Below are 17,147 nucleotides of genomic sequence, written 5' to 3'. Positions count from 1 at the left end.
GCACGTTAAGTTTCACGCGCTGAACCACTGCAAGGAAGGACCGGTGCGACGAGTCTATGACTCCGTCAAGTAGAGCTGGCGTATCTTCGGCCATACCTAACACAAAAAATATAAGTTTTCTGCATTTTTCTACAATTTATCTTAAATTTTGATAAACTTTTCTACCATTTTCTTGCATTTCCTACAATTTTTGTACAATATATTTTTATAAATATATTTTTCTAATATTTTCTAAATTTTTCTGCATTTTCTATAATTTATCTTAAATTTTCATAAACTTTTCTAACATTTTCGTGCATTTCCTACTATTTTTTACAATATATTTTTATAAATATATTTTTCTAACATTTTCTAAATTTTTCTGCATTTTCTACAATTTATCTGAATGTTCCATATACTTTTCTAACATTTTCTACAATTTCTGACTATTTCTCGAAATTTTTTCTCGTATTAAACAACTAATCAATACCACAAAATTTGTTGGTAAACCTAATTGGTTTTTCTAAAAACTAATCTTAATTCTACCTAAATTATATTAAAAACATTACCTAAATCACTAAAATATCATTACTGCTGCATACACTAATTATAGAATTAAACATACAAAAAATTTAGATCGAGAAAGTTGAGAAATATTTATTACCTGCGGTTAGGATCCAAAATCCGGCAGGGCTTCGCCGTTACAACTCCCTCCCTCACCTCTCCTCTCTCCCTCCCGCTCTCTGGATGTCGTGGGAAGCAAATGAGGGGGGAGGGGGGAAGAGAAACCTTTTTTTATACAGGATGGGGGAGCCTGCCGCCCCCCCCCCCCCCCCCGGCCGGGCGGCAGGCCCCCTGCCGCCCAGTGGAGTGGCGGCAGGCCCCCGCCGAGGGCTTCCGCGCAAATAATTTTTTTAAATTTACATATAAGTCCCTGCCGCCCCCTGCCGGGCGATAGGAGTGCAAAACTGTAAATTGTGATATTGAAAATATATTTCTGTAAAAAATATTTTCCAAAAATATAAAAATAAAAAACGCGGTGGAGGGCGCTGGGGCCTGCGAAACCAGCCCAGCCCGGCGAAGGTCTTGCTTGGACTTGGACCAGAGCGAGTTCGAGCAGGCCTTCAGTGTGTGGATAATAAATTATCGAGTCGTCTTGTAGTAATTTAGTCCACAAGGCCCGCGTTGCATGGGCCGGCCCATATGCTACTAGCCTCAAGGAAAAAAAAAAAGGCTTTGCGTGCGATTCGCCACAAGCCCACAACAGCAACACTGCTTCCTTAAAGGAAAAAAAGGGTCAAAATTACAACCTTTAAACTATGCCTTTTGGTTCAAATTACCTCCTAATACGATTTATTTTTTTCATTTTTCCATGCATAGGTCGAGTTTTAAGTTAAATTAATCATTGGAGTTCATAATTCTATGAAAATAATAATGAAAATTTTATACTAAATTTTTTAATATGTATTGTGATGTCTCATACTAGTCTGCAAAATTTGAAATTAAAATTCAATTTTTGTATGGAGAAAAATTATATTATGGGTGAAATGAACTAAAAAATATAATTTAGAAGGTAAATTGAATCAAATTATAGTTTACAGAGTTATTTAAACTTTAGCTATATTTGAAGGGAGTAAATCAAACTTTTCCTTCGTTAAATGTGCTCGTGCACCCACTATAGGGAGGGCCTAGGCCACCACTAGACTAGTGGAGAGAGTGGGAGTCATGGCGACATGGCCTCATGGGAATCCCGCGTGCGTGCGATATGCTGCCGTGAGCCCGTGACCAAGAGGCTGCTCCCGGCTCCACGCTCAGCCTCTCGCGGTCTCGGCACCGACCACCGACCAAACTCTCTCCAGAGTCCAGGCTCCAGGTTCAGGTTCACCAGGCACCAGCCCTCATTGCAGTTGCGTCCGCCTTCTGCTGCTGTCTGTTGCTGAGAGGTGAGAGATCGAGCCCACAGCTTCCCTCCTGCTCCTGCCATTCGTCTCACATGCGTCATCGTCGCTCATCATCCCAACTCCCAAGCGGCGCTTCTGTCCGATCGGCTCGTCCAAGTCCCAGGTCGGCGCGCCACGCATGCTTCTATAGGATCGCTCGGTGGCACAGCGGGCGGCTCAAGGACGATAGACCTGGTCTGATCCTCTCTCCTCGCACCACGGCCGGGCGGGCGACTGCACGCCGCTCCCTGACCCTGACGCCGACACCCCCGCTAGCTGCCTCGACGCGTCGGGTTCTTTCTCTCCCAGCAATCAGCACGCATGACACTGAACTTTGGAACACGCTGCAGAAACCTAGCTAGGATTCCTAAAAAAACAAAAAAAAGCTACTAGCTAGGCCTCCCCATTACTCCAATGTCCGATCGATCTGAACACGCACGGCTAGTGGACGACGACAGCGGCGTCCACCACCTGGGCTCCTGCCTCCTGATGAGACCGACGGAGCATGGGTCTCCCGCTGGACGCGCATCACTTTCCTGGGAAAGAAAAGAGGTCCGGATCGGAGCCTATCTGAACAGCGCCCTGAAAATGAAAGGGATCCGGCCGCGGAAAGAGGACGCGCGCCTTCGTTTTCCCAAGGATCTCGCCTCGCCGATCTGATTCTAGGCTTTGTTTTGCCATTGGAGAGCTGATATGAATCGATCGAGAAAGATCAGTTGCTAACAAGTGAGATTTGCGGTCGTTTTTTTTTCACCATCCTTTGAAGCCACGTGATGGAACGAAAATAAGAGGAGGCTAATGACAGTGTGGTCGACCATTTCCTTCATCGTTAAGTTCAGACTTGCGCTAACCTTTCGCGTTCCTTCTCCTCCTCTCTCGACAGCTACAGTAGACCAGGGCGAGTGGAGCGGCGATTTCGTCTCCGGGGCCGATTCCGGCGGCTCCCCTCTTCTCCGGCGTCCCCTCCGGCGCCGGCGAAGTAGGGGAGCGGGAAATCGGCCGCCGGCTGTGCATATTATCTAGATAGGAGTAGATCTAGGGTAGTTAGGTTTGGCTTCGGCGACGGGTTCGCCGGGGGCCGGCTGCTTCTCGGCGCTGAATCGTCGATTCCTTCGATGGGGTCGGTCGACTCGCCGCGCGAGCTTGTATAGGGTAGCTAGGGTTCTTGCTTCGCCTAGGGTCTGCTCGCCATCGTCCATGGCGGCGGAGTTGCATCTTTTGTTCTCGGCGGCGCTGGTGCTGCTACTTCGCCGAGGTGCAATAATCCTCAAGCTCTTCGACGACGGTGGCGTCCTCGGCGGCATGGTCAGCGGAGGACTTTGGAGGAGATCGTGCTGGAGCTTCGTCGTCTTTCGGGTGATGTTGTTCCTGGCCTCTTTCTTCAAGGACGTGGGGTGTGCTGTCGGTGTTGCGGTTGGTGGCTGGCTGGATCTGGCTCGTGTTTCCCTCGGCGACGGCGGTCATCAATGGCGAGCCAAGTTCCAGGAGCTGGAGGTGTTGGGGCGCGGCCCCGGTTGATGCGCTACCGCCGAGGGCTTCTTCTACTTCGACTCCAACAAAAGCCGATGTCCGATGGGACTCCTCCAGCTCATGGGGGCGCTCGACTTCTTCGACGACGGTGGTGACCGGCGACGAGGAGCTCGACCGCTACTGGTTCGCGAAGGATCCAGGGATGTCATTGTAAATTCTATGTTCTTCAGGGTCCTTTGTGTTGTTTGGCTTGGACAGCTGTCCCTGTATCCTCTGCGTGCGTATCTGTACCTGTATGTCCGTCTGTGTGTTTTCCTTACCAAGTAATACGGATACGTATTATCAAAAAAAAAATTCAGACTTCGGTGATCAGTCCCTTCAATGAAAAGATAGAGCGCACCGAGATGGACTAAACGATCGTGTTTATCTTGCGCTTGCTTGCTTGCGGACAGACAGATAAAAGTGATCCGAATGCTTCTTTCCTTTCCTTCTTATGCATAATTTGGAAGTTAAGTAGAGAACTCGTTTCAGGCTTCTCTAGCTGATTTTGGTTTTATTAGCGTACCTCTTTTTTTGTGCAGATGCGTAATATATATGAGTAGTAGTTGATTGCCCATCCACCCAGCTAGCCAAGTAGTATATGTATATCAGTATATATATGCTAACTGAACCTGGTACAAGTTGAGCAGTTAAATTTTATAAGAGGTATATACACTTAGATAAAGACCTAAATGAAGAGTTGACAATCTGAAAAATAATGAGATTGCAGGCAGGCATGTGCCGTTCTTGAGAAGAAATGGCAAGTTGCTTTTGCCTTGTTCAGTCCCCATTATTGGACAAGGTAACTTGCATATTACAAGAAGTCAGACTAGCACATGGAGTCAGGACCGAGGACTCGCCCTGCAAATGGGCTCAAAACCAAGCTATACCCACTCCAATCCATTCTCATGAGAGAAATTAATATTAACCATTCCACTCCAAACCACCACCACCACCACACACCAACACAATCCAAACATTTCAGCTCATAGTATAACAAATTATTAGTCAAACTATGGTTACAACCCAATAAGAACCCGTTTCCCAAAAGAATTTTATAGTGTAGGTCTTACCACACTGTTTTGCACAGAATAGCTGCCAGTTATACTGAGTCATCTCCAATAAATTTCGGTTAATTTCGTTAAAATTTTATAGTGTGAACACGAGATTTTATTTCCAGAGTCCGGCTCTTGACGTGGGGCCTACGTGTAGGTTTAACCACACTGCTTTGCACAAAGTAGCTACTAGTCATACTGAGTCATCTCCAGCAAATTACGGTCAATTTCTATAAAATTTTATAGTGTGAATGCGAGATTTTATTTCCAGGGTCCGGATCTTGACGTGGGACTGTGGGACCCATATGTAGTTCTAGCCACATTGATTTGCACAGAGTAGCTGTTAGTCATACTGAGTTATCTTTAACAAATTTTGATTAATTTTGATAAAATTTTATAGTGTGAACGCGAGATTTTATTTCCAGGGTTCGGCTCTCAACGCAGGATCCACATTTATATATATAGTCATACTATTTTGTATAAAATATCCATTTCAACTCACTCCAACCCATATTTACATAGAACCCACACCACCCCCATCCTATTATCTAATACAACCTATTTCAACCCATCCAAACACACCCCATATTAAAACCCAAACCATAAAATTCATTTTAACCCAGCCCATTTGCAGGGCGACCGAGGACAGCTTCCAATTGGCAACCTCGCCAGTTCAGAAAATCAGACGGGGCAACCTCAGATGCAATTCAGCATCACCTCCAATGTATCTGCCATGCTGGTGTCCTCTCACCCCCATTTCAATTTGATTGAACCTAAATTTCCCACTTGTCAGGTGGACAAAGCGCCCTTTATTCTTTGAATAAAACCAGCAGGTATTTTCCACACTCCCTGTCATATGATGGCTCAAAAGGCCGGCCCTTTAGTTGCCACCACTAATTCAGGCAGAGCCACACGGAATGGTTTGGAGTTGTACTAAGGGATAAAAAGGTTCTCATCGCTTTAAAGATTTTATTCATTCACTTGATGCCATGACAACCTTTGGGCATATTTTGCTTGATGGTATCCTCTTAGGTTTCTTTTTCGATCTTCGGGAGGTTTGCTATGTGAAAAAACTCCTGTCATATACTATCCTCTTGAGTTTCTTTTGTTAAAAAAAAAGTTATGCTTTCCGTTTGCAGGTGGAGTCTGACTCCCTTCTCGCAGGAAGATGGTAGTGATATTATTTTCTGATGAAGCAAGATTTGCGGTGAATACATAGTTTTAACACCCTTGGAATAGAAACTTCCCATCCAACGGGCGAGTGATATGTAAAGGTAACAAAAAAGATTAAACAATGTGGCCGTTGAAGATTAATCATAGGACATGTGTCCTTGTCATTTAAATTAACAACCATTTACCTCTTTTTGTTCTCTTTTGTTGCTTTCCTATCTTTGCCGCTTTTCTTTTCTTTTTATTCTTCCTCTTCTGGGTCTGGTAAGGTCCGCTTGCACAGCCTCCGCCATGTGCAAAGTGACATCGCCTAGATTCAGTGTTCGTTGCTACCCCTTTATGCAGGGTTTTTCACTTTTCATGCAACAGCACAGTTGAAATGATAATTACGTTCCCTCGCAAAAAAAAAAGAAATGATAATTATGTAAAAGGTTCTTTCATGCTTCACCCTTTCGACGAGAGTTACAGAAAATATTTAAGCACTCCAAAGGGTAATAGTTGGTGAGTGAGTCTCCCCACAAGTTAATTTCTTCACTGAAGTTGCACTTGCACAGCTATTAATTTATAAAGGGGCTAGCGTGTATATCTTTTTAAGTAGAGATGTTTGCCTCTATTTATGTGACAAGAATCTGATTGAGCTTCATGCGAGTAATACTTTGAATCAATTGAGGGAGGAAAAAATCCTACTCGCAAAAAGAAAAGAAAACTCCGTACAAGTTTAACTTTTGAAAAACCTAATAGTGAATCACTTCGGTCCCAATGTCTCGAGCTATGATTTATTGATTTTAGTCACACCTGGTACAAAAAGGATTCTAAAAACCACTAGCACCATATGGAAGTTTTGTCTCTATATATTTCCCCCCTCCTCTTTGGTTCTTCGAGATCGACTCGATACTAGATTTTGTTGATTAGGTCAAGCTAGTTTGAGTGCAAGCCATGTCACAGTATCCTCAGTTAACTTTATTAAGTTGATCTGTTAGAAAAGTAATGTGCACTGCTGACTGTAGTAGTCTTTCTTTTACTTCTCATATGCATATCCAGCCAGATACTGCTGTGTTGGATTTGTGATCCGAAAGAGGTAGAAACATAAAGGGAAATTTGTGTACAGCACACTCTGAAAGAGTGATTTTGTGCAGAGCACACCATGAAAGCTGATTTTGTTCCCAGCACATCCTGAGTTTGCAATTTTATCTACAACACACCACACTGAGTATAATAATTATTTTTAGCTGAGTGAAGGTTCAAAAGACCATTTTGCCCCCGGGCCCACATGTCATCATCTTCTTCTCCCGCTGCTCCCTCTCTTCTGCCGCCACCTCGGCTCCCTCTTCCCGTGCCGCTCTTCCCTCAGACCCTCCTCTCCGCCGCTCCTCCCCTCCTCCAATCTTGCGGCGACGAGCACACAGGGAAGCCCGCACGGTGGCGGCGGTCGGAGGAGGAGGAGGCACACGGTGGTGGGAGCCGCTTGGCAAGGGCGAGGAGGAGGAGCGCCGCCCGCCTTGGGAGCTCGGGGCGGCGCGGGTCGGGAAGGGTGCGCCGGATCTGGGGAGGGCGGCGCGGGTCGGGGAGGAGCCACCGCGGGGAGGGGCGGCGCCGGTCGGGGACGAAGTCGCCGTGGGGAGGGGGCCTCCGCCGGGAGGCTCAGTGCGCCTCAGTTGGGGAGGAATCCGCCACGGGGAGGCGGCGCCGGTCAGGGAGGAGGCCGTCGCAGGGAAGGGCGGTGCGGGTCAAGGATGGGACCGCCGCGGGGAGGGGCGGCGCTGGTCGGGGAGGGGGTCGTGGAGGGAGAAGACGCGTGGGAGGGCGGCGGTCGGCGCGCGGGAGCAAATGCAGGGCGGGCGGAAGCAGACGCAGGGAGGACGGCGGGCGGCGCGCTGGAACAAGCGCGGGGATCGACAGTGGTGGCCTGCCGGAGGGGGAAGAAGATGACATGTGGGCCCGGGGACAAAATGATCTTTTGAACCTTCACTGAGCTAAAAATAATTATTATACTCAGCGTGGTGTGTTGTAGACAAAATTGTAAACTCAAGATGTGCTGAGAACAAAATCAGTTTTTATAGTGTGCTCTGCACAAAATCACTCCGAGTGTGCTATACACAAATTTCTCAAACATAAACAACTATGCATGCGTCTATCAAGGTTTTGCCGTCATGTTTATTAAATTAAAAAAAAAGATAAGATAGCCAACATTTTGTAGCTGTTGCTGTTAGGCGTTGATAGTGTCTGATCTTGTACCAGCTCAATAGATAGAACCAGAGAATGAGTCAAGCATAAACCCAGGGGTTATTTATATTTCAAAATACATATAAACCATTTCGTCCAGAAAAAATTTACATTCCTGGCCAAGAAAAGAAAAGGATCTGTAACTTTACAAGCGGAGCTTCACATGTTACCCGCAAAATGATCTACTGAAGGTAAAACTAAAAAGGGCCGGTTTGATCTGTATGACAAGACTTCTACAGATTTCCTGAATGTGACCCTGCTGCAGGATTACACGTGAGTTCAGGTACAGAGCAGAGTCAATAAGAATATAATTAAGATTCTAGCGATGGCGTCTCCTCATGCTGAAAGTTGTTGTTAAACTTTTTTTTTGGCAGTGCTAGCTCCCTCTCACTGTTGTTACAAGTGTTAAAGAAAAGTGTGTGGAAAATTGTTACAGAAACGTCTCTAATCTGCTGAAAAAATTGCAGTGCGTTCTGGCCGCCCATGTGAACAAATCTCAGGTCATTGTGCGTCGCATCATGTTACGTGGTAGTAACCAAAATGGATAAACAAAGAAATTACCATGTCTGCACAAGTCAAGATACAGGTGACGTGTAGGTGTGATCTCCGGGACCTTTATCTCAGCAACCTGGACTAATGGAAGACTAACAGAGCTGCCGGATCAAAGTCAGAAATCACTGAAAACACAGTACTTGCTTCATTTCGTGTGGGCTATTTGTACAATTAAAATTGTACCTCGGATTGGATTGCATAATTTCTTGTGAGTACGTGAATTCGTGATTACCTTGAGGGGGGAGGGGGAGGGCAAGATATGACACGGCCATGTGATCGTGATCGAACGAATAGTTAAGGCCCTAGCTAGTCACAAGTCCTGATGAACAAGTGGCACGGTGGTTGACGTCTCACTGCCCAACCATGCGAGGACAACATACACAGTTTCACAAGAAAACTGATACTACTAAAACTTGCAACTTGCAACTTCCAAGTTGAAACTACGGGCTACGGCATGAAACGCACTGGAAATAAACAAATTCCGAACAGCTTGCTACCCAAATAAAAAGCGGCCAGATGCAAGAATCCCTCTTGAAAGTCAATTTTATCCTAGTTTCTCACCGACTCACCTACACTTAATAAGAATAATTTTAGGTTCTTACTAGTAAACCACCTAAATTTATTGAGGAAAATTGTTGACGCGGCCCATTTTCATTAGTGATTATGCTCCCAGTACCATAGGTTCCCGGGCGCCATTTGGCTCATCCTGTCCAAACGGGTGAATGCAAGGCGTACAAGATTTGGAGGCGTTTACAAATTTTTCTAAAAAAAAACTGTAGTGCTAGTGACAAGGAAAAGGGGCAGTTTTGTCATTTGCCCCGCAACTAACAAGTGGCGCAACGTTCGCGAAAAACTAACAAGTGGTGCAACCCCCTCAGTTGTGCTTGTTGTGCATATAATAAGCACCAATCCGCAGCCGCCCACTACAAACCCCCCCGTGACGCGGATTAGCTAAGATTTCCGCTCAACGGTAAAGCAAAACACCAGGGGAAGGTAGCCACCCGCACGCCCCATGAAGCTGTTCGCCTTCGTGAGGCGCGCGCGCCGGTCGCCGCCGTCGACTGCGCCGGCCGCGGCGCCCGAGGACGCCACGGCCGCTGCACCCGCGGAGAAGCGGCGGCGGCGGAAGCCGTCATCGTCGTCAGGTTCGGCGTCGTGGAAGCCGACGCTGGGCGCCATCTCCGAAGACGCCGCGCTGACTGCGGCGTCGGCGGCGACGAAGGCGCAGGCGAAGCCGGCCCTCGCGGCGAAGGCCAAGGCGAGGTCGCCCCGTCGCGCCACTCGGGCGGCGAGCTACGATGAGTTCCGGTGAGTTCCTTGCGCCTGGGGGGCCTGGGCGTGCGAGGGAGGAGACGTAGACCGCCGCCGTTGGATTTGCCGACGATGTGGGGACGGAGGGAGGGGAGGGGGGCCTTGCCCCGCCTTGGATCGCGACACGCACCCGCGTTGACCCGGCGTTCGATGGACGCTGTTACGTGTCACAGCCAAGCGGGACCCACGATGCGCTTCCGTGGGGCCCCGGCTAGTGCTTGCGCACACGTTTCTACGTGAACATGACCTTCTTGGAGTGAATTTTGGAAGAAGATGGTGGTAGCGGATAACCCTACGGTGGGTCGATGGCTAGTTGATCAACGTGCGCCTCATTAATCTTTTGGATTTTGGGTGCTCCAGAAGTCCACTCGAGGCTGCCAGCACTCACACGAGATCAGCCCTCACGATCGGGTCAAAGCTACTTTCTTTTCTTTTTGGGGTAGCACCTGCAGTCAAGTTGACACTGCAACTGTAACTGTTTCTGCATGGGCCACCACAGAGTGCTCGTTCTTCCGATGGGTTCTCCTCCACGGCGAACCGCCACCTCGTTATCCTTATCACAATTCAGGCTCCGAATGCCATGGTTTCCTCCTTTTTTTTTTTATTGGTAGCGCATGTGTCTGATCCCAGCTTTAGTCCTCGTCCCGGTCTAACTCAACAAGGCTGCGCTGTGCGGCTGTGCCTGAGCAGCATGGCCGAACTGAACAACCCCCTACCGCACTACCGCCTAGCCTGGCCCTCGGGATCATCGGCCACCTGAAAAAGATCTCATCCTCATCTGCAATTCTGCATGTGCGGACATGCAGCCCAGATTGCAAGACACTAGCGCGTAAAGCGTTCCAACCCAAAACCAAATCCAACAGCGTTTCAACTTGCGCAGGGCATCTGTAGGTGACGTAAATCCACCAAATCCAACAGTTCTTCACCGCTGACCCAGGTGCATGTGTGTCTTCTCTGCCTGCAGGAACTACGGGCCGCCGACGGTGCTGCCGGCGTTCACGCCGACGGCGTTCCTGTTCTGAGCTCCGGCGAGCCGGGGACCGTGCGACGGCGCGGGACTGGCCGACGGTGGAGGTAGCTCGTGTCTGCGTCTCCGTGTCGTCGTGGCTTGACGGCGGCTGCTCTGCTTTGTGCTCCCAACCTGACGCTCGCAAAGCTGGTGCCACTAGGGTTGTGCTTGTGCCTTTCGGTTCCTAGGATGTGCATACAACTCCGCTGTTTCAGATTACTTCCCACTTGGGTTATGCTTGTACGTGCCTTTCCGTTCCCCCGTTGCCTTTCGGGATTCATCTCGGTGTGCTCTAGCGATCAGCAGCAAAATCTGCTCGGTAGCCGTTTACTGAAATCCACTGGACTGAGTGCCCCAACGATGTGTGCCCTTCCAGCAGTTCAACCCGAGTTGGCAGATTCAGGCCATTTGAGGTCAAAAGCAAAACACATGACAAAAACGGGGACAGCATGATCCGTATGGGAGGCATGAATGTCATACAAATGTTTATGAAACCCTGATAATTCCATCTGGAATCCTGTGAAATTCAAGGGAAACTAAACGGAGGCTTAAAAAAAGCAGACAATAAAGATTGAGAACTATATATCCTGTGATCATAACATAATCGAACTATAGTTCCATGTGCCAAAAACCAACACAATGAAACCACAATTTTGTGCCGTCAGAACAGCACATTTCAATACAAATGCTGCGTACCACCACCAATACCACCAATCTGGCAACATCGTAAAACCAAGCACACCAGAAATACATAGTACGGCGCACCAACTAGCGGAGCAGCATAGCAATTATTCCCCAGCAATTAATCACGGGTAGCATGGCTGAAGAACAGAGCAGAGGACCCCGAGTTATAAACCATCGACCAGAAACTTATGAGCGGAGCCTTTTGTTTGCTAATTGAGATTGGCCCCTCGCATGCCACCATCTGACAGAGCTACAACCAGGCTTCTCCACGCAGGAACAGTTGAACATGGAGGTACAGCAGGGCGCTTCATTGAGGGCCATGAACTTCTTGAGCTGTGTCATCATGGCACATGTAGTATGTGTGCCAAGGTATCAGTAGCCGTTTATCTTTCGCTGGGAAGGGCCAGAATGTAACGCTCTGTTGTCAGTGAGCCTTGAAAACCCAGACTGATCCCTAGCCCCTGGGCTCGGAGGAACCCTTGGACTAGGAACACTGGTCAATCGGCTCTGTGGCACGGCATCAGACATGGACGTTGAGAAGGCTTGGGCCAGCTCCAATGCCGTTGCAGCCTTTCCAAAACGAGGTGTTGTAACTTCAGGCTTTGGTGGCTCCACCGGCTTACGCCAGGTTTCAGGCTCCAGGCGTGGTTGTTCCGGTGGCTTCTCTACATCTCTAGCGACCCTCCTGTTGTCCTCCCGACGAGAAGGCCTATATGCATCAGTCTTGTCTGAATCCCGCCTGTAATCTTTCCTATCGCCATTCCTTGGGCCTCTATGACCAGCTGGAAAACCCTCAGCCCTTTCAACAGAGGGGTTAATGGAAATAGCTTCAACCTTCTGCTCAACCTTTGCAAACTCACTTTTAGACCTACAAATGACAGAGAGACTGTCAGTAAATACAGCACAAATTCAATTTATGATTTCCTCAATTAATATCTGCAAGGAAAAATCACATTCAATGCATTTTTTTTTCACAAATTGCCATAAAACAAGAAAATCTGACAAAGTTCACAGAAAGCATTACAGTTTTTATCATTAGTCACATTTCATGTTTCATCAAATGCAATGTAGTGAGTTTCTGTGACATGAATACAATATGATTTTTTTTTCTAAAGTTAAACTATGTATTCCATAATACCAACCCTAACAGACTCTTTGAACCACAGTACTCGACTACTCCATTAGTCACCAAATCATCAAAAGTCCAAGCAATTACCTAGTAGAGATGAATTACCCTGTGTTATCCCGATACAGGTCAATTTGTTGTTTCTGGTTTTGTTCGTGTAATAATATAATAAACTACCAAATCTAAATACAAACACCCCTTCTGATCAAGTTCCAAGCAATAAATCAGAACTCTTCACTGTAAAAATTGTGAGAGAGTTGGAAAAACAAAGACCTCAAACTGCACTAAACTTGTGTGCAAAACTTAGCTAAAATACATCTATTGATGTTAAACTTAAAGCATCAAAGCTACATATAAGAACCTGCCAACAGGTGAAGTCTTCTCATGATCAGTTGCCAAAACATCTACTCCACGTTCTTTGAGAACCTGAGTTTATAAAAGAACAGTATCAAATTATGATCCATGCAGAAAAAAAAGAACATAAATATCATATCACTCGAAGGCACATGAAAAGAGAGGGTAATAAGCAGATAACATACTTGTTCCCGTGGGCGAGCACCACCAAAGAGGGATTGCCTAAGGCATTTAAAATGTAACAGAAGTAAGTCAGTACAGTAAAATTATTTCACACTAAAATTTCTGTACAGTACTTAAATTGGCGGATAGCTTATTGGCTATCAAGTTGCTTAAAAAATATGCAAAAGTAATAAATTTTTAAAACAAAGATTCCAAGTTCTCATGTACTTACACAAAAAAGAGAATGAGGTGCTTGTACCGAAATAAAAGAATCTAAACGTCATTATGCTACAACCACTGATTCCAACCACTAATATTCTCCTTATCCACTACTCTTGCAAGTCTCATTTGCAGAATTATATTTTCTTCCTTTCGAGTGAAGCATTAAAAAGATTGATCCATATACATCACTAAAAAAAAATTCACGTGCCAAATGCCATGGAGACTGGAGTGATACAACATCAACACACTAAATGTTTGACGAAACTGAAGTTAAACAGTACCATGTAATCGTATCAACTTGCTTATGTAGACAACAAAGCCTATCTTATGGTATTCATTTAAGCATTAGCTATGCATTAACCACAAGGCAAAAAACGTGCAGAAACATTAAATCTAGAGGGGCATAGTTGGTGTCACTTTAATCATGAAACCTGGTACAATCTAGAGCAATGCAGCAAAATTCTTAATTTCATAAAAGCATTAAATGCATACAGGCACAACATTAAGACAGCACAGAGTAGTTTGACACTTTTTTCACAGTAACCATAAATTGCTTGCTTAAAGCTTAATAACAGAAACAAGTTATGCAAGTTGGAACTGAATGGAAGCCAAAATAGGTGCTTGGACATGTTGTATTTACCATACATATGACAGGCAACAGATTACAACAAACAAAAATGATCACAACTATTAAAAAAAACAGAAATAAAATTTGAAACCTAAACACCACATACCTTTCCTTTACAGCAATTTCATCGGACTGTCCTGTCAGATTCGAACGAGGTTTCAGATTCAGCCGTGGTCGCTCTGCTACCCTGCTCTCGGTCTCAGCATCTGCTCCTAACACTCCTGTTTTAGCTGCCATCGCATTCTGATGCACATCATGAACAGCCTCAACCTTCATGACATTCGCAATAACCTGGACTTGGTGTACCTATACAATCATGATCCACATCGCCAATGAAAAACTATTAGATTCGAGAAATGTCAATTGTGAGTTTGCAGACCAACTATCAAAACAACAAAACCATTACAAATACAAAACTGTGTAAGACAAACCGGTAAAATTTGCATGGGGACGTCTATTGTAGCATTTGCAGACTTGCAAGAAAGTAATTTGGTTTTCTAGCAGGCTAAAACTGCTGCAGTACTGTTGCTATTGGATGAAAGACACGGCAAATAAATTTGCAACCGGATCAACGAAAACAAGGAACAACCTGCTTATCTTCGGCATAGGTAGGAGATGGTTCAGAAGCCTCGATTGGCTTGGACCGAGGAAGCAGCTTCAACTTGGGTCTCTCCGGCACTTCCACGACTCTCCCCTCCCCAACCCTTCCTTCATGCGATGCGGGTCTCACTGGTGCGGCGCCCCTCTCGACCCCAACGTCCAGTTCTCTCACGCCAACAGACCTTGGCCTCTCCATCGGCGGCGGGGCCACGGGGGTCTCCACCACCGGAGCCGACACTGGTGCCGGCGGAGACGAGGGCTTCGACGGGTGCCACCTCCCGGAGATCACCTTCTCCACCGCGCTCGCCTGGGCGATGCGTGTCGCCGACCAGATCTGACCGCCGGGCGAGGCGGGGGCGGGACCCACCGGGGTCGCGGCCGGAGCGGCCTCCCTCCTCGGGCCCCAGGCGTTCCCGGGCCCGGATCTGGCGGGCACCACAACAGGGGCGGGCGCGAACGACGTGGGCGACGGCGCCGGGCGGCGTGGCGCGGCGGGCTCGAAGGGTGTGCGCTCGTCCTCGTCGAAGTGGCGGCCGATGCGCGACGGGGTGGTAAGGAAGGACGGCATCGCGGCGGCGGCCGCAGCCGCGGCGGTAGGGGAAGGGACCGGGACGCGGGGCCGTGCGACTGCAGCCGCGACGGGGGACGCGGATGTCACGGGGCGGTCCGCCGGGCGCGGGGTGCTGCGACGAGAGAGATTGAACCTGGTTAGTTCACATCCCCGAACCAGGGGCCGGAGGAGCAGCGGAGGGCGCGTGAGGAGGGCTAGGGTTTGGTGCGAAACTTACACTCCTGGGGCGGAGGGGAGCGGGAGCTCGGAGGGGATGGAGCCGCCGTGGAAGTCCTTGAGCGTCATCGTCGTGACGGCCTTCTTCTTCGACATGGCCGCTCCCGGCGCGGTGGCCGTCGAGGTCCGCCGGCGCCGGAAGATGAGCGGCTGCTCCTGCTGCTTTCGGCGCGCCTGATCGGTGTGCAGCGCGCTAGCGTCGTGTGCTTCCGAAGGACTCGAGGAAGGGGAAGGGTTTGTGTCGCCCTGCGTTGGATGGGAAAAGGCTCGGGAATTTTACGGCGTGGACCTTGCGCTATTTGATGCGCTATATTTCACGAGACACTAGGGGCCATTTCATATAAATAACATGTGGGTTGGGCCTGAATAAAGATTAGGCCCAGGATAGCCCAATTCACGGTCCACGCCACTACGCCAGGCCAATTTAGCGTGTGTGTGTGGAAAAAGGAAGATGATTCATATGCTCCTTCCTGACTCCTGAGACCATTTGTTTTTCTTTCTCTAAGAGTGGGGCCTCTGACACGATTGTCCATAGTCATGTTCAGAGCTTATCTGTTAGAGCTCCTCCTGCCTCTAATTCTCTGTGAGGAGAGATTTTGTGCTTCAAAATAATTTGCTATGATTTTATAGATAGATTAAATTTAAAGTAGAAGTAATTCTAAGCGGGAAATAAATAAGGAGAAACTCTTATTGTTTATTTAATTTTAAAAAATCACTTCATGGAACTAAGCTACCATAACTTCTCTAGAATTAAGTCTGGGAGCTACCCGTAAGCTTTAGGAAACATGTCTTGCCACAGGAATTATGTATAGCTACAGCTACAAATAACGTGTAGGATAACAGAATACTGAATTGACGTTTTGTAAATATAAAATACATATTTCAGAGAGTTTCTTCTGAAGTCTTGGTATGTGTATAGTTATCAAATGCACCAATCAGCATTTGATTCCTTATTGTTGGCAGGCAAACAGAGGACTTGAGTGAATGAAATTAATGAAACCACGAATGAAAAGGAAAGAAAGAAACTGGAGTAACACCCGAATTGAATTGAAGGAAAGCCGTCGACATCGGTCACTGCTGCTGCTCCCTGCAGCTGGCCGGGCACGTCTGCTGCATCCCCCGGCGGCAGGCCCTCGCGCGCGTCTTCCAGGCTGAGCTTGGATAGCCCACCTCACCGGCGCCGAGGCGCTCGCGAAGAATCTGTCGCAGGGGTCGGTCATCTTCGCCCAGGGCCAGCTTTTGCTTTGCCCACCACCACCAGTGTCTCCTCCCTCCGCCGAGCCTCGTCAGCCGCTTTCCTCACAGGCGCGCACGCCTTCCCCAGCTCCGCAACCTCGTCGCACACATGCCCGAGGGCTATGGCCCCCTCCAGATCTAGAGATCCGTCCAGCTCGCCACAGACGCAGTTCAGCTTCCTGCCGCCGCTGCGACGAGCGTCCGCCAGCGCCAGGCCCAGATCGGCGCAGCACGACCGGTCGATCTCGCCGGAACCGCGACTGGAGGCGATGACTTTACGGTTCCCCCCAGCAAACAGGGAATCGTCTCCGCAGCTGAGCAAGCCGCAGGCTGTGAGCAGCCCGTTAACGAGTCGTCCCTCACCACCCCCAGTGTCCTGGGCGGCGGCGGTGCTGCCTGGGAGCAGGGGGAGGAGGCCTAGGGCTAGGATCAGCGCCGCCTGCAGAAGCAGCCGGCCCCCGGGTGCGGCTGCACTACGCTTCCAGGGCTTGATGAGCTCCATGGGTGTGTGTGCAGGGATATATGGTGTATATGGCTAGCTGCGTAGCTCTAGTAGTTGGGGTGTGTGTTGAACACCATGGTGCCTTTTATAGATAATAA

At 48.1% G+C, this 17,147-nt stretch overlaps 2 protein-coding genes across 2 annotated transcripts; one reads left to right on the top strand and one right to left on the bottom strand.

The window, feature by feature from the left end:
• Positions 1-9,316: 9,316 nt before the first annotated feature.
• Positions 9,317-11,106, top strand: LOC120690652. Its single transcript, XM_039973384.1, has 2 exons — positions 9,317-9,736; positions 10,704-11,106. Exons 1-2 carry the CDS (start codon positions 9,441-9,443, stop codon positions 10,759-10,761), a joined length of 354 nt encoding a protein of 117 aa, XP_039829318.1. The 5' UTR covers positions 9,317-9,440; the 3' UTR covers positions 10,762-11,106.
• A 190-nt stretch (positions 11,107-11,296) lies between these two features.
• LOC120690643 (translation initiation factor IF-2-like) lies at positions 11,297-15,804 on the bottom strand. The gene is made up of 6 exons (XM_039973373.1): positions 15,313-15,804; positions 14,514-15,207; positions 14,031-14,230; positions 13,098-13,134; positions 12,920-12,984; positions 11,297-12,300 (listed from the first exon to the last, which is right to left on the bottom strand). Exons 1-6 carry the CDS (start codon positions 15,405-15,407, stop codon positions 11,805-11,807), a joined length of 1,587 nt encoding a protein of 528 aa, XP_039829307.1. The 5' UTR covers positions 15,408-15,804; the 3' UTR covers positions 11,297-11,804.
• Positions 15,805-17,147: the final 1,343 nt, after the last annotated feature.

The sequence above is a fragment of the Panicum virgatum genome, chromosome 2K (genome assembly GCF_016808335.1).
Source record: "Panicum virgatum strain AP13 chromosome 2K, P.virgatum_v5, whole genome shotgun sequence".
In the NCBI taxonomy this organism is placed as follows: domain Eukaryota; kingdom Viridiplantae; phylum Streptophyta; class Magnoliopsida; order Poales; family Poaceae; genus Panicum; species Panicum virgatum.
The sequence above is the reverse complement of the archived record's forward strand: the minus strand, read 5'-3'. Positions and strand labels throughout refer to the sequence as shown.

Excerpts from the sequence above, each read along its gene's own strand:
- LOC120690652 (XM_039973384.1), top strand. The coding sequence starts at position 9,441 with ATGAAGCTGTTCGCCTTCGTGAGGCGCGCGCGCCGGTCGCCGCCGTCG. Across the intron at positions 9,737-10,703 it reads GCGAGCTACGATGAGTTCCG|GAACTACGGGCCGCCGACGG; the intron begins GTGAGTTCCTTG and ends CTCTGCCTGCAG.
- LOC120690643 (XM_039973373.1), bottom strand. The coding sequence starts at position 15,407 with ATGTCGAAGAAGAAGGCCGTCACGACGATGACGCTCAAGGACTTCCAC. Across the intron at positions 13,135-14,030 it reads GAAATTGCTGTAAAGGAAAG|GCAATCCCTCTTTGGTGGTG; the intron begins GTATGTGGTGTT and ends TAAATGCCTTAG. Across the intron at positions 12,985-13,097 it reads GTGCTCGCCCACGGGAACAA|GTTCTCAAAGAACGTGGAGT; the intron begins GTATGTTATCTG and ends TTATAAACTCAG.